Source organism: Phyllopteryx taeniolatus, chromosome 7 (genome assembly GCF_024500385.1).
Source record: "Phyllopteryx taeniolatus isolate TA_2022b chromosome 7, UOR_Ptae_1.2, whole genome shotgun sequence".
Taxonomy (NCBI): domain Eukaryota; kingdom Metazoa; phylum Chordata; class Actinopteri; order Syngnathiformes; family Syngnathidae; genus Phyllopteryx; species Phyllopteryx taeniolatus.
Genome location: NC_084508.1, coordinates 5,034,702 through 5,049,563, shown reverse-complemented (window position 1 = coordinate 5,049,563; position 14,862 = coordinate 5,034,702). Strand labels below are relative to the sequence as shown.

The 14,862-nt window shown below is 49.7% G+C and overlaps 1 protein-coding gene across 1 annotated transcript; it reads left to right on the top strand.

Moving 5' to 3' along the window:
• The first annotated feature begins 4,907 nt into the window (after positions 1-4,907).
• Positions 4,908-12,890, top strand: si:ch211-1a19.3 (uncharacterized). Its single transcript, XM_061779415.1, has 5 exons — positions 4,908-5,294; positions 9,159-9,255; positions 9,319-9,472; positions 10,295-10,442; positions 10,533-12,890. The coding sequence occupies exons 1-4, from the start codon at positions 4,956-4,958 to the stop codon at positions 10,440-10,442; spliced, it is 738 nt and encodes a 245-aa protein (XP_061635399.1). The 5' UTR covers positions 4,908-4,955; the 3' UTR covers positions 10,533-12,890.
• Positions 12,891-14,862: the final 1,972 nt, after the last annotated feature.

Genomic DNA, 14,862 nt, shown 5'->3' with positions numbered 1-14,862 from the left:
TTATTGATTTGCTTTTGTTTTGTCATTAAACAATAGCAAATTAGACAACAAAGATCTCTTAATGAACAGTAATCGGAAAAAATGTTTCTTGCAATCAACATTCATGCAAAATAGATTCTTATCCGATAATTTGATTAATGGATGGAATGATCGCTAGAATAATGGGTTCTAAAACTATTCCATTGTGACAGCCTGGTTTTGAGCAGGTATGGAGGTGCAGGTATTATTTTTGTCCACTTGGGGTCGCCTTCCTCACGTTCTCCACTGCAGTACGTGTGATGTTTGAAGGTGTGCGTTCCGTTAAAAGGCGGGCCTGGCTTGTTGAGTGACGTGGAAGTGGGCGACTGTAGAATTGGTCAGCTGAAAGCTAACATTAGCATTAGCCACTTTGCGTCCAAAGTGACAAGCGTCACTTGAGCCTGTCGGGGGGTCGGCTAAAAATGTGCTCGTGGTGACTGTACGTTGTTAGCGTTTGTTCGATAAAGCGATTGCAAGCACCAGCGGCTGTTTCGGTCCTGCCTCTATCCAAACCACCGGTTATGTTTACGACACGGTTTTAACTAGCGGTGGTATGTAGTTATATTCCATTAGGTAACGATGTTTACGGTGCACTTTAGCTTCTCTTAATAACTGTGAAATGATCCCGAACTTTGGACTTTGTCCGTCTTCCCTCTCGGCTCGTTGCTTCATGATTCTGCACTGACCGAGGAGGAACATGTCACTTCTCCAGAAACAGCAAACCAGAAGATTTCTGGTTTGCTGTTTCATGGCCACAGTGATGTATCCTCTATGTGGCCCAAAAAACGGGGACGCCTTCCACTGTAAGAACACCATCCCCGCGGTCACGCTTGGTGGTGGCAACCTCATGCTTCGGGGCGGTTTTTCAGCCAACGGACCAGGGAACCTAATCACCATGGAAAAAGAGCACGACATGAATCCAATTGGGAATCTGCAGGGGGGGGGGGGGCTGAAGATCGATCTTGGCTAATGGCGAGGAGAGCCTCCGACCTGCAAGCGACGGAGCTCGTCGCAAAAGATTAACGGGCAAAAATATCAGTGGAGACGATGAAAAGGGTTTCAAAATAAAGACAAAATGACCGCTTAAAAAAATACTCAATCATAAGTGGGCCTGTCACAGTCCCAAAAAATCTGAAGACGATACATTGTCCCAAACACGATCACGGTAAACGATAGTTGTTTTTGGAATGCCTCTGAAATCATTACAAATAAGGCCTGCCCTTATTATTTCTTATTGTTGTTCTTATTATCATTTCCTTGTTCCTCTATGAAATTGTTGTGATATGGATCCCTCCGGCTCCGAAAGAAAGAATAAAGAACTGCCATTTGAAACGACTTTGCCGCGGTGGAGCGAGCTGTTTAGCTCCTTCGCTCGTTAGCTTGTTAGCTTGCGAACGCAACAAACGGTTACGTTTCCCTTAAGTGTCTCTGTTGTGTGAATCTACACGCTGCACGAGGAGCAAGGCCGCGGAGTATCGGACGGAGCCAACGCCGGCAAGAGCGGATCGCTCCGCGGGCCATCCACGAGCCCGCTAGCGGCTAATGGCGCAGCCGTCCAACTTACTCACCGCAACAATGACAATTTATCGAGTCCGGAAAAATGATCGTGTCCTTTTGATTTATCGAACGATAAGTCGATATAGTACTTATCGTGACAGAGGTACTGTTACTTATTGTTACTTACTGTTACTTGCTCATAAGCATAAGAAAAAAGAGGAGTTTTTAACCTGGACTTAAAAACACTGACATTTGCTGCTGACTTGACTTACTTATTCCATTTGCGTGCAGCGTAGCAGCTAAATGCTGCTTTGGACTCTGCCTGAGTCTGTAGATCTCAGCGCCCTACTGGGTTTATAGTCCATGAACATTTCTTTCATATATTCAGGATCTTAAACCATTGAATGATTTATAGACCAGTAGCAGAACTTTCAAGTCTATTCTGAAGCTAGAGACCTTAGAATTGGCGTAATATGTTCTGACCCCTTTGTTCTGGTCAGAACCCGAACTGCAGCGTTCTAAATGAGCTCCTGCTGTTTCGTGCTCTTTTGAGAGAGTCCAGTCAGAAGATCATTGCAATAGTCAAGTCTACTTGAGATAAACGCATGGTTGAGCTTCTCCTGGTCTGCTTGGCACGTGCAAGCCTTCACTCTGGATATGTTCTTCAGCTGCTCGAAGGCTGTTTTAGTGACTGATTCGATATGAATGCTGAAAGTCAAATCGGAACACCGAGGTTTCGGACTTGGGCTTTGGTTTTTAATGAGAGTGACTCCAGGGATTTACTAACAGCAAACCTCTTTTCTTTACTGCTAAAAACAATTACGTCGGTTTGGTTGTGGTCTAATTGGAGGGAGTTTTGGTTCATCCAGTTATTTACTTGTTTTAGACAGTGTCGAAGAACTGACCCCTGAGGGACCCCATATGTCAGGATTCATTGCTATAATAGTCAATAAAGGTTTTTCTATGGATTTTTCCAGAAGGGTATGAATCATTTTAGACATGCCACTTTTTGTTCAAACGTATGTAAAAGCTGATATATATAACGTTTTCCACAATGACGACTCTTGTACATCGTCTTATTATCTTCTGGGAGATGCCTGTGTTATTTCCATACCAGAAAAAAAAAAAACTTGCTGGTTGAATAATAGTAACTTTGAGTGCACATTTGCCAGGGGTATGCGTAAAATGCAGGGGCCTTGAAAGTTGTTTGATGGTGTCGTTCTCGTACTGTCCAGTAGAGGGCGGCCTTCACATAAGCCTAACAACAATCTAAAATACCAATGATGATCGATAATGATCAATGGTGGTCAGTGATGATCGATGATCTTTCTCAAAGGTCCAAGGTAATGTGACCTGAATGCGGATGTTGGCGAGTCCGGTGAGGTGAAAGATGCGGTGATGCCTTACAGCCTCCAGGGGGCGCCAGAGAGACATCACGAAAACCAGGAGAGGTCTCACCTTTCTTCTTCTTTGAAATATCGATAGATAGAAATGGACCTTATTTGATTTGTGACAAATCAAATTGTCGTACCAACTCAATTCAGTGAGACTCGAGGGGTTAAACGAGTGTTTTGCTTATTTTAAAACACTCATTTTTCCACTTGTAAGACAGATAATGTTAAATGAGCTTTTATGGTGAAACTTGCTGAAAATCCAGAAGACTCAAAGGAGCAGCATTGTATTCATGTGTCATCGTCACCGTGGTAACAGGAACGTTGTTGTTGCCAGCAGGCGAAAGTTTAAAGGAAAAAAAAAAAAAAAAAAGTGTAATCATTTTTTCCGAGTTGCCTCCAAGGCAGGAACGTCAAGCTGCTGCCAAATATTTTCACTCCCTGCTCAGGTCAGCTGGTTCGCACGCACGCACGCGAAAAGTCGACTCCAACCTGAAGCCCAGCCTAATGTCGGACGACAGCAGACAGATGTAAATGTACAAAGTAGATGTAGCCCAGTTAGACGTAGAGTCTGTAGATCTCGGCTGTCAAAGACATTTGAGTGGAGGGGCCACGTTCAGCCCTGCCGGATCTCGAGTGGGCCGGACCAGCATTTTCGTGGCTTAATAAGCAATCAATAATGACGATTCCAAAATTCTCCCATTGTTTCGGTGCAAATAATTTCATTTGGAAAATATCCACATTTCGCGATTATTATTATCGCGTTAGCAATCGGGAATTTCGGAACACAAGCCATTGCAATTTCAACGGTATTACGATTCCGTTTTTCCAGGGATGGGCGAGTATCGGTACCAAGTATCGGTGTCGGGCGCATACCGGAACTTGTTTCGAGGTATCGAGGACACGCGAAGGCGGCCGATACCAGCCACCGATACTTAAGGCAAGAAATCGGACGCGGAGTGAGTCCTCTCCTCCGGTAGTTGGCGCTACACTGCGGCGGTTTGACACATCGACTAATTGTCATGTGCGTCAGGAAGAAAGAAAGCTCTTTGTTCCGAATTTAAATTTGATCTATGAAAAATGCAAGTTTCATTGGTATTGGTGAGTACTTGAGAGAGAATTCTTGTGCTGGTATAGAAAATGGATGGATGGATGGATAGAAAGAAGACAAATATTCTTCGTAAGATTTGGAGTTTTTTTCTTTGTAATTTTCAACCTCTTTTTTTGCGGGGAATTTGTTCGTGTGGCATTTAGGTCAGGGGTCAGGGTTCACCTCACCAACCCGGTGCCCGCCCGAAGACCACACGAGGAGCCCGCGGGGCCCGTTTGGGGGCAAAAAAGCTCACCGGCGACGGGACGTTGGGATTTGCTCGGAACGGTGCGAACGTAAGCGCATTTGTCGTATTTGGATGCTCGTCGGCTTCCTAATGATTGTGAGAAATAAAGCAAACAAAACGGCGGCCGTCGGGGCCGCCTTTGCGGCGCCTGCACATATTTAAATCACCGTCGTGAATTATTCGCAATAATGCAATGATAACATATTCGAGGTCATTCGTAGCTCTCGTGTTGCCGAGCCCCGATTTAGACATTTCTGTCGCTCTTGTTTGTATTTGAAGATTCTTCCGGCTTTGCCTCCCAGCCGCACTCGAAACCAAAACGCGAATGAATGGACTTGATTGGACAATTCTTCAAAGAAGTTTTTTTTTGTGGAAACAAGTCCAGTCAGATGTTTTCACCGGAGATCAGAAATCGATCGACGAGGCCACATTGACCTTTTTGCAGAGTAAATAGGGCCCGAAAGGAGGCGAAGGAGCACTAGTGGCCGCTCGGGGTGTCCGCACTGAGGATCTCTTCTTCTCTCCCACATGCAAAGTTTTACACGTGCGCTCAGGCACAAACGAGGACGGAAGGAAAGGAGGTGGGGAGGAAGGGAGGAAGGGAAGAAGGGTGTGGACTGGGAGGAGAGGAAAGGAAAAGGGAGGGGAGGAGAAGGGAGGGGAGGGGAGCCCGCTCCAGCGCCACACTCGAGGTTGCGAGTGCACGCGCGTCATGACGGTGGCGGCCGAGTCCGAGACGGGCAAGATGGGCGGCGGGACCAAGGCGGCGCTGGTTCTGCTGGCCCTGTGGTCCGTCATCTCTCTGGTGGTCATCGTGGTGTGGTCCACGTCTCCGGACCTGAAGAGTTCGGCCCGGTGCCGCCAGGACCTGCGGGAGAGCCGCGAGAAGATCCTGGGCGCCGAGGCGCTGTGGGCCCAAGACAGGGACGAGCTGGAGGAGCGGCTCGGGGTCGCCCGCGAGCGCCTCGAGAGCCAGGAGGCCGCGATGGCCGCCATGGCGCAGCGCCTGCACCGCGCCAACCGGAGCCTCGACGAGTGCCGCGCGCACCAGGTACGGGCACGGCCCCCGCGGTACTTGTGGGACTTTCCCGTTGGCTCCCTGTTACGTTGCTTCCCGTGGCTTTCCAAACGGGTCTTTTTGTACTGTGTGTGTCTTACGTGTGCGTGGCTGCTTTCCGGTTTGCACGTTGTGGAAAGCGCATTCCTTCTTTCCCTCCAAATTTGACGCAGTGACATCCCAAAAACCCCTTTTTGGATAGAAATGAATGAAAAATTCCGAGCTTTAGCTCGTCGCTTCCCGGCTGGAGCGCTTTTGAAGCCGGCCGCGCCTTCTCTTCGGCCAGGCGGGTCGCCGGCTTCCGCCGTGCCCCTCGGGACCTACGACGTCCCCACGTGTGGACAAGACAGACGGACGGATAGACTGTTGCCTCAGACATCTCGACTCTTTCTCAGCTCATCTGTGCGACGCTGATATTAGTCATTCAACGCAGAAGATAAAGAAGACAGGACTGTAACTTATATTGTCTGTCTACTTGTGTCGCTGCAGCGTCTGTGTTCAGTCTGTGCCCCAAAGGGTTAGCGCAGCGCAACGTCGATCCGAATTTGCATTAGCGTTAAGAAAGCAGAAGTTTCTTTCTGTTCAGTTTTCGAGTGAACTTCAGCCGGGAGTGGCAGCGAACAACGAGTTCGCTAAAAGCCGCCAGCTCAGCGGCCGGCGCCCTCGTTTGAGGCTCGCAGAGTTTCTCAACGGACATCGGCGCCGTCCCGTCCGTGACGGATGCGCGTGGAATTCCGTAGTCTTTTATTAGCAATAAATTGGAGAAAACAAATACAAAATATTTCCACGTTGTCACGGTGGCCGTGTGTGTAGACGAATGAATTTCATCACGCGTCCATTTTGGAACGAGGCCGCAACGTGACAAAATGTGGAAAAAAGTCGAGCGCTGGGAATTCTTTCCACACTTCAGAGTTAGGCGTGTGTGCGTGCGTGCATTTGTGTGTACGTGCGCTGTTCACCTTGGTTTTGTCGACAGCTGCCGGAATGTGTTGCGATGAGTCTCCGCCTCCATGTTTTAAGTTGTGTAACGAACTCAAAGTAATAACTATTTGACTTTTTTTTCCAATTTTGAATGCATGCATCAACAATGTTTCCTCGAAAAAAAACATACATCGTTATTTTGGAATCAAACAAGTATTTGTTCTTTACACAAATAGAAAACTGATCACAAAACATCATGAAAAGTAAACACAACATTAAAAAAATGTGTTTGTCGCGTTATACGTGTACAGCATGTGGAAAACATGACACCGTGTTGACCTAATGACAAATTTCGACAATAAGGCTTCATGTGACAACCAGGTAAGCGACTGTTCCATACAAAAGTCCCAAATTATAAAGCCGAAAGTGTTAAAAAGTCAAAATGTTCCTTCACGTCTTCAACAGTGCACCCACGAGTCGAATCTTTTTTCCAAATCGCAGACAAACTACCAGATTGCAACACAAGGTGGCGCTTGGAGGTCTACGGCAGAATGGCACGCGACCAATCACGAGCGTCTGCTTTACAAGGAGCGACGGACATGAAAAAACATTTTTTAAATGTGACTGAAATGGCAACCATTGCAGTCAAATTCCAAAAGCAGCTCAAATTTAACGACGCATTTTCTCCCAGTAATGGAATGGACGACAATGACAAACACTTTGTAATTACACGTCGCATGTAATTAGTTACCCCCCAGGACCGGATGTTGGCAAGATAAGAAATCAATGAACAAACGTTGACCGCCCCCACTTGACCTTTGAACTCCCGTCACATCTACAAGTCGAGTAGGCGTCCAGTCTAAAAACTAGAGCTTTGCATGCAAAACATTTTCTGAGCCCACGCCAGCTAGCGAGCGCCACAAAGTCCATCTCGGGAAGAAAGCTCCGCTCTTATTAACAAGCCTCCCGGTCTGCTCGGCAACAAGTCGGGGCGTCCTTGGCGTCACGCGTCCTGTCAAAAGTCAGGCCTTCAAAATAAAAGCGTACCAGTCTACTAATAGTTTCGCCACACGGCGGAACACTGAGCACTCCGACTATTTTGCGGCTGTTTATTGAGAGCGACTGCCAAGCGAGCCAACACGAACACCCAAGAAAGCCCTCGAGCCGCTCGCGACTTTTGCGGTTTTTGCTTTGACTCGCCGAGCGCAAACGAGTGGCGGTGAACTCGACTCGCTTGACAACGAGCGGCCGTTTGCTAGACAATCGACAATTGTTCCAAAAGAGGCTGTTTGATGCCACCCCTCCAAAAAACACATTTAAAGGTCCTACGGGCACCTTCAAACGGTCGCTTTCGCCATCCACCCGAGCCGGGAGGAAGTGCTTGGGACCCATTTGAAGGAACGCAGAAGTAGGTTGCGCATATACCGGATTACACGTTGTATATTATATTGAAAGCAACCGCGTAGTCTCCGCTGGCTTCATGCTAACGTCCAATGAGGACGTCTGCTAATTTTATATGCCCCCCCCCCCCAACCCACCCTCAGTGAATAAACTAAAGAGCGATACAACTTTTCCAGCCTTCAACATGTTGCTTGGAATAAGTGACTGTTTGTGCCACACACACACACACACGCACACGCATGGTGACTCACCCCCAACCGCCCACCCGCCCTCCCAAGCTCCCCCGCCCGCCCCCCCTTCCTGCCATGCCTCCCTTTCCTTCCTATTCCAGTAGCTGCCTCGTTGCTTGGCCACCTCCCACAATGCACCGGGAATGTTCATCTTGGCAGGCTCGTGTTCTCGCGCTAAGATAGCGTTAGCTCCGGCGGACCACGGGATCGGCGGACGTCTTGTTGTTGTTTCTCGATAAGGATCCCGTTGTCACGGTAACTGAGTAACAGCCGCTTCTAAAAATGGAAACTTTTCCATCTGCTTTTGCTCGAGGCCAGCCCGGACGGATTCAGACCAGGCCAGAAGGAGCAGGAGTCCGCTGTCAGTCAAGTAGCAAACAAAACCAGAACCGCCCCTTCAAGATCCACACAATCCAGCACCCGTCGAGTCCAGCGGATCGGAACCACACCATACTGTGAAAGAGACAACGTAGCTCAGTGCTGAACTGTTTCGCAATATCGCTGTTCACTTTTTGCGTGTTCACTGAACTGCAGATTGTTTTCATTGTACTTATATCGCTGAATATTTGCCGTATTGCGGGATTTTGTGGTCATTATTTTTACCACACGGGTTGTTACCGCAGAATCTCCGAGCAATAAGCGGCACCCGGGAGGCGAGAGTCCGTCAAAGACGGAGAAAGTCCGAAGTTTGAGATCGTGTCACACTTGATAAGAGAAGCTGAAGTCCAACTGGCTTAAGTTGCACAGCTGCACGTCTGAGGTGAAGTCAACATCGTGAGCTAATTGAATATAGCCTACCATTACTAGTTAGAAGCAATTACAATCCATAACAGGTGGTTTGGATAGAGGCAGGACGGAAACAGTCACTGGTGTTCTTTCAATCGTTTTATCGAACAAACGGCAACAAAGTTCAGGAAAATCTTTCTTTGCCGATGGCCTCGAGTGACGCCGTCGCTCTGTGCGCAAAGAGGCTAACGCTAAAGCCAGTTAACACCGTACGTCCTCATTTGCGCAAGAGCCCCGCCCTTTAAAGGCACGCACACATTCAACGTCACAGATACTACAGTGTAGAATGTGAGGATGGCGACCTCAAGTGGACAAAAATAACACCAGCACCTCAAGTGCATGTATTGTATGATGGTGTTACAGTACAGGCATTGAGCTTTAAAATATAGATAAATATTACAATCAATACTTGCACTCCACTTGGTAGATTTCGTCATTTGTGGGGTGGTCAGGAATGTCACCCCCCGCGACAAGCGAGACATACCGGAAGTGTTGACTGTGTGCGTGTGTGTGTGTGTAGGCGGTCCTTATGGCCAACATCAGCACGCTGCAGGAGGAGGCGGAGCTCATGCGGCAGACTCAGCTCAACTTGACCAATCAGCTGAAGCGTCAAGAAGGTAAGCTGGCTGACAGGAACGCATAACGGCTCGCCGTCGCGGTAACGTTTTGTTCGCGTCCAGGCCACGTGGAGGCGCTGCAGCACAACTTGACTCAGAGCGGCCACGTGGCGGCGGCTTGCTCCAGCCTGAAGGCGGCCGCCGACAATCGTGCCGCCGCCGCGCAGACTCAGACCCGCGCCTGTGAGGCTGACCAGGACTTCCTGCGCAAACAGCTGTGAGTTTGCGCACATGGCTCGGTCACACGGCCCCGAGCGTGAGGGGCGCAGCTGGCTGTGTAAAGGTTTTTTCACGTCATCACACATATTTCCGAGCTACTCTTGAACGCGTCACGAACAGCTGCTGGGCAGAAGACAGACGAGTTCCCGAGATTTAGGTGCCGTAACCGTAATACATCTGGGACTATTTCGTGTTGGGGGAGGGGCAGTCCTTCACGAGGGTTATATATGAGGGCTGAGCAAAATCACACGGTTTGTGTTGCACACTGCCCTCCACTGGCCAACACAAACATTACAACATGTGACATGTTGCCGTGGGAACGTGCCAACAACAGCTCGCGGGTGTCACGGAATATTCAGACATTTTTGGCACCTCAACGCAAACATTCATTCATGTTCCGTTCCGCTTCTCCTCACGCGGGTCGCGGGCGCGCCGGAGCCTATGCCAGCTATCCTCGGGCAGGAGGCGGGGTACACCAATCGCAGGGCACACGTAAACAAACAACCATTCACACCTACGGGCAATTTAGAGTCTTCAATTAACCTAGCACGCATGTGTTTGGGATGTGGGAGGAAACGTGAGTACCCAGAGAAAAGCCACGCGGGCACGGGGAGAACACGCAAACTCCACACAGGCGGGGCCGGGATTTGAACGCCGGTCCTCAGAACTGTGAGGCAGATGCGCTAACCAGTCCGTCACCGTGCCCTCAACGCAAACATTTGAACTCAAAATAGAACCTAAACCGTGACGTCACCTGACAAGGATGCTGTGGGATTCCCATAACGTGTGTGTGTACGTGTGTGTGTGTGTGTACATGTAGTGTGAAGTGTCAAGAAGCACAGTCGGAAGCGGCGCCCCCTCCGCAGACCCACCAGAACCCGGCGGCTGCCGGGTCGAGATCCGGCGGGCTCTCGGCCGCACCCGCCATCGTTCTGCTGGCGTTCTGCGCCCGCCTTCTCGTCACCTGAGTGAGTGACACCTGGTCCCGCCGCGAGGATGTCATCACCAGACCGACGTGTCCCTAATAAAGTGACCTGGGTGTGCGTGTGTGCGTGCAGGGGGAACATGACGAGGGGCAACGGCCACACAACAGCAAGCACTGAGGTCCAACAGGTGATGGAGCCTGGAGGGACTATGACTGCTGTACAAACACACACACACACACGCACGTGCACGCGCACGCACACGCACACACACACACACACACACACACACACTGCTGTTTGATAAGCTGCAGACACTTTGCTGTCACCAGAGGTCGTTGTTTATTAGCCAAATGCAATACATCAACCACATGCTAGTTAGCATGCGAAAGACTGTAGATGGGAACTGGACTTGCTGCGACCTGTACTGGACTCACTTGGCTCATCTCAAGTTTCTTAATGGCAACGTTCGTAGTTCCTCGCTCCTCGGAACATTGAAATCAACCCGGAAGTCGTTCTCATGCCGCCAAATCAATCCGATATACGAAGACGTCAGCGCTGCCGTATCGGGCCGGCTCACCGACGTGGATACGTGGTGGCCATGTCGGTGGGGGCAACGTTCCCACCATAGGCGTTCCCACCATGGACATTGAAATTAAGTAATAACTTTCTCAATCGTTTTTATGAGGGTTCCTTTTTTATTTTGTCAACGCCAAAGTTTGTGCCACCAAAAATATTTCTACGCGTGAAAGGTTAGTTCGAGTCCCCGTGTCGTAATTCTACGGCCGCGTGCAGCACAAGGCACCGGCATAATTGTAGTCTTTCTGTTTTCTTGCCGGCGGCACGGTGGACGACTGGTTAGCACATCTGCCTCTGAGGACCGGGGTTCAAATCCCGGCCCCGCCTGTGTGCCGTTTACATCTTCTCCCCGTGCCTGGGTGGGTTTTCTCCTGGTACTCCGGTTTCCTCCCACATCCCAAAAACATGCGTGGTAGGTTAACTGAATAACATCAAAACTGAATCTCACTCGAAACATAAAGTTGTCGGGGACGTTGCAATTGCAGAAATGAGATGAGTCCGCCACAAAAACGAAAAGACGCTCGGGACTTGACGTGAGACCCGCGGACTCGATTGTTGTTCGTTTGATACGTTTGGTGTCGAGATAAAATACGACATGAATTGGTGAACGTCACTCGTGCGCCAGTTCGAGTGCGTCGCCGGCTGCGCACAAAATATCAGGAAAACGGAACTGATTTAACGGTTTAGCGCGATATCGCCGCAGTTCAGTACCGCGTTGTTCTCAGCCTTTGCCGGTTTTCAGCATTTCTCTTCAAATGGGTTTCATCCATTTCGAAGCAAATGTCTGACTCGACGTTACCGTGCCCGATGACGATTAAAGTTCTTTTGAACTCCCCGTCCATCCGCGCGCGGAGGTCTTCCGTAAGATCGACGTTCGACCGCGTCACGGAGCCGACTCGACCGAGACAAAATGACGACTTGACACTTGAAGTAGCAACGTGACAACAGGCCGCCATCTTTGTGGGGGGAAAAACGTGAACTGACCGATTCTCCTGCTCTTCCATTGGCGTATTTAGGGCAAGTTTGACATCAGTGGATATTTTACACTCAAATTTCTCAACCAATCGAAGAAGGGCTTCGCCGAGTCGCAGACCAATGGAAAGGGTCGAGCAGATATGTTGAGAAAGAATGCATTTGTACTGTTTCACGTTTTTGGGGCCAGATTTTCTGCAGTTTCTAGCACACAAAACCTTTCCCACACAACAAAACTTTCAATTTCTCTGGAAGCCGTCATTGGATTTCCCAAATTCTTGCGGCGCCAATCACACTGGGCGTTTTACAGCCCGTCATTTCGGGGACCTCTTATCACGCTGCTACTGAGGGACGACATAAGACGGCGATTCTGAAGGTTCTCGATGGCACGTGGGCGAGCGAGCGAGCGAGCGACACGCTTTCCAGGAAGCTTTGCCGTGAAACGACCATAGAATGCTCTCTGCGTCATTCTGACTGTGCGACGGGTCAAGTAGGCTTCATATAGTGCCTCCGGTGGCCACGCTGAGTATTACAAAACACTTAACTAATGCGTGTGACTGTGGCTTTTTCTTTAGCTTGTGGAATGTCATCTTTTTATGTTATGTTATCTTTTCATTCACAAGAGAAGTACACATCACGCTGTCCCATCATGCAACGGGCCCGATGCTTTTATCGCCGCCTTACGGTGCCCAAAGCGCTTCCCCGATGCTCACCCATTCCACGCCCACACGCATACACTGACGGGCGGCAGCAATTTAGGGTTCGGCGTCTCGCCCGAGGAGACTTCCACAGCGGACGGTCGGATTGGAACCGTCGACTCTTGGCTCCGGGCCGCAGCCGCCCGGGTCGTGAGCTGCTGATGAAAATGGATGATTAGCGATAAGAACGTCCTATCACAACTTGGACATGATGTGGGGAAATAAAGATGACACATGTTTAACACCTTTTGTCTCCTCAATGGGCGCCCGTGAAAGGGGCGTGGCCACCAGCGCTGTAGCGGCAGTGATGCGTTTCCTCACTTATCGCTCGGGCTAGTTGGTGCGTGCGTGCGTGGCTGTGCGAGGCTAGGCTACGCTACGTTTCGCTCGCTAACATCAGAAGTCCAATACCGCAAATAAACCTCGACTAAATGTACGCGCGAAAGTATTTTTTACTGCAAGAGTCTCATAAACAAGCCCAAACTGCTGCACTGGCTCCAAGTCTCCATCTTGACGAATTGACTTTTGATGGTCACGGAACCCCGTCAACACAAATCGGCGACGTCGTGTCCAACACTTACGACGCTTCGTCGGAATCGAGCGTGAGAAACGACGCCGCTTCGGATGTGGACCGACGGAGCGCGGCGCAACACGGCGTCTCGAACTGACTATTGCTCATTCTGGGATGTTTCCATTTGCCTGGACGCAGAGGACGGCAAATCTTCTTCAGGGGATGTTGTGACATCGCAGCACGTGTCTGAGCTTAACAAGAAGCTGAGAGACAAATGGAGGTCAGTCGCTCGCAACATTCAGGAGAGATGTCGTTCGTTTCATTGGGCGCCAGCGGACGCTGTCTTCATTTGGCAGCATCTGGTCTGGATCTCTTCCGCGGTTTGGGCCAGGAAGAGATCGGAGGAAGTTGCGTCGTGCGGGATCTGGAGGTAGCCGACCTGGAAAGTGACCTGCTGTGAAGGCCTTCACAGGTCTGAGGACCGGGGTTCCATCCCCGACCCCGCCTGTGTGGAGTTTGCGTGTTCTCCCCGTGCCTACGTGGCTTTTCTCCGGGCACTCAGGTTTCCTCCCACATCCCAAAAACAGGCGTGGTAGGTTGATTGGAGACTCTAAATTGCCCGTAGGTGTGACTGTGAGTGCGGATGGTTGTTTGTTTGTATGTGCCCTGCGATTGGCTGGCGACCAGTTCGGGGTGTACCCCGCCTCCTGCCCGACGATAGCTGGGATAGGCTCCGGCGCGCCCGCGACCCGCGTGAGGAGAAGCGGCTCAGAAAATGGATGGATATTGTTCATATTCATTTTATACATAAATAAAATATATGTACGACTTTATTTCCAAGAGTCTTTTGTCTTCATTTATTGCGTTTGTCTTGGCTGCCCATCTTCCAGTCGTGTTTATTTTTTGGGGGGTCCAATCAGGTTGCAGCTTCTCCGTGTTGCCACGTCAATATAATCTTCGGTGTCGTCCCACATTCATGCAACGGTCGTGGCTGTTTATTTTTTCCACCCAATCAGATTTCAGATTCCATAAGCGGGGCTACCCGGAAGGCCCCCGCCCTGCTAGCAATAGCCACTCGCCGTGCGCGTTATTAGCGTTTCGCTCAACATTAAGTAGAGAAGCAATTGCTCAGGCCAAATGAATCACGTCAAATGGTAAAATAATGCAGGTAATAGTTTGCATTTTAGTGACCGAGGGGTTAGCGCATGCGCCTCCCACTTGCGAGGTCGCGAGTTGAAATCCAGCCTGGCCTGTGTGCAGTTTGCGTGTTCTCGCACGCTCGGTTCTATATTGGCGAATAAGGTGCAATTCCGTAAGTAATGAATTAGTAACTAACCCTAACCTCGAGTCATTCTAAGGTGCGAGCGGTTGTTTGTCTCTACGTGCCCTGCGATTGGCGGGCGACCGGTCCGGGGCGGACCCCGGGAGGGTGGAAGACGGCAGGATGGGTTTTAGTGTTTATGCAGTCGAAAAAAAAAAAACTGCAAACGGGTCACGTGACTGGTGACGCGGCAAAGTGTGTCGCGGTGTTTAATTCTGACCAGCAGGTGGCAGCAGATCACACTTTATTTCATTATCAATTATGATTATTATCACCGGGACTTTGTCAAACAAGATCGGTCATGACGTCATGAATCCTACTTTTAGTGTGATTCAAATAAAAGATAGATTGGTCACATTTACACTTGAAAAGAATGTGGAAAAA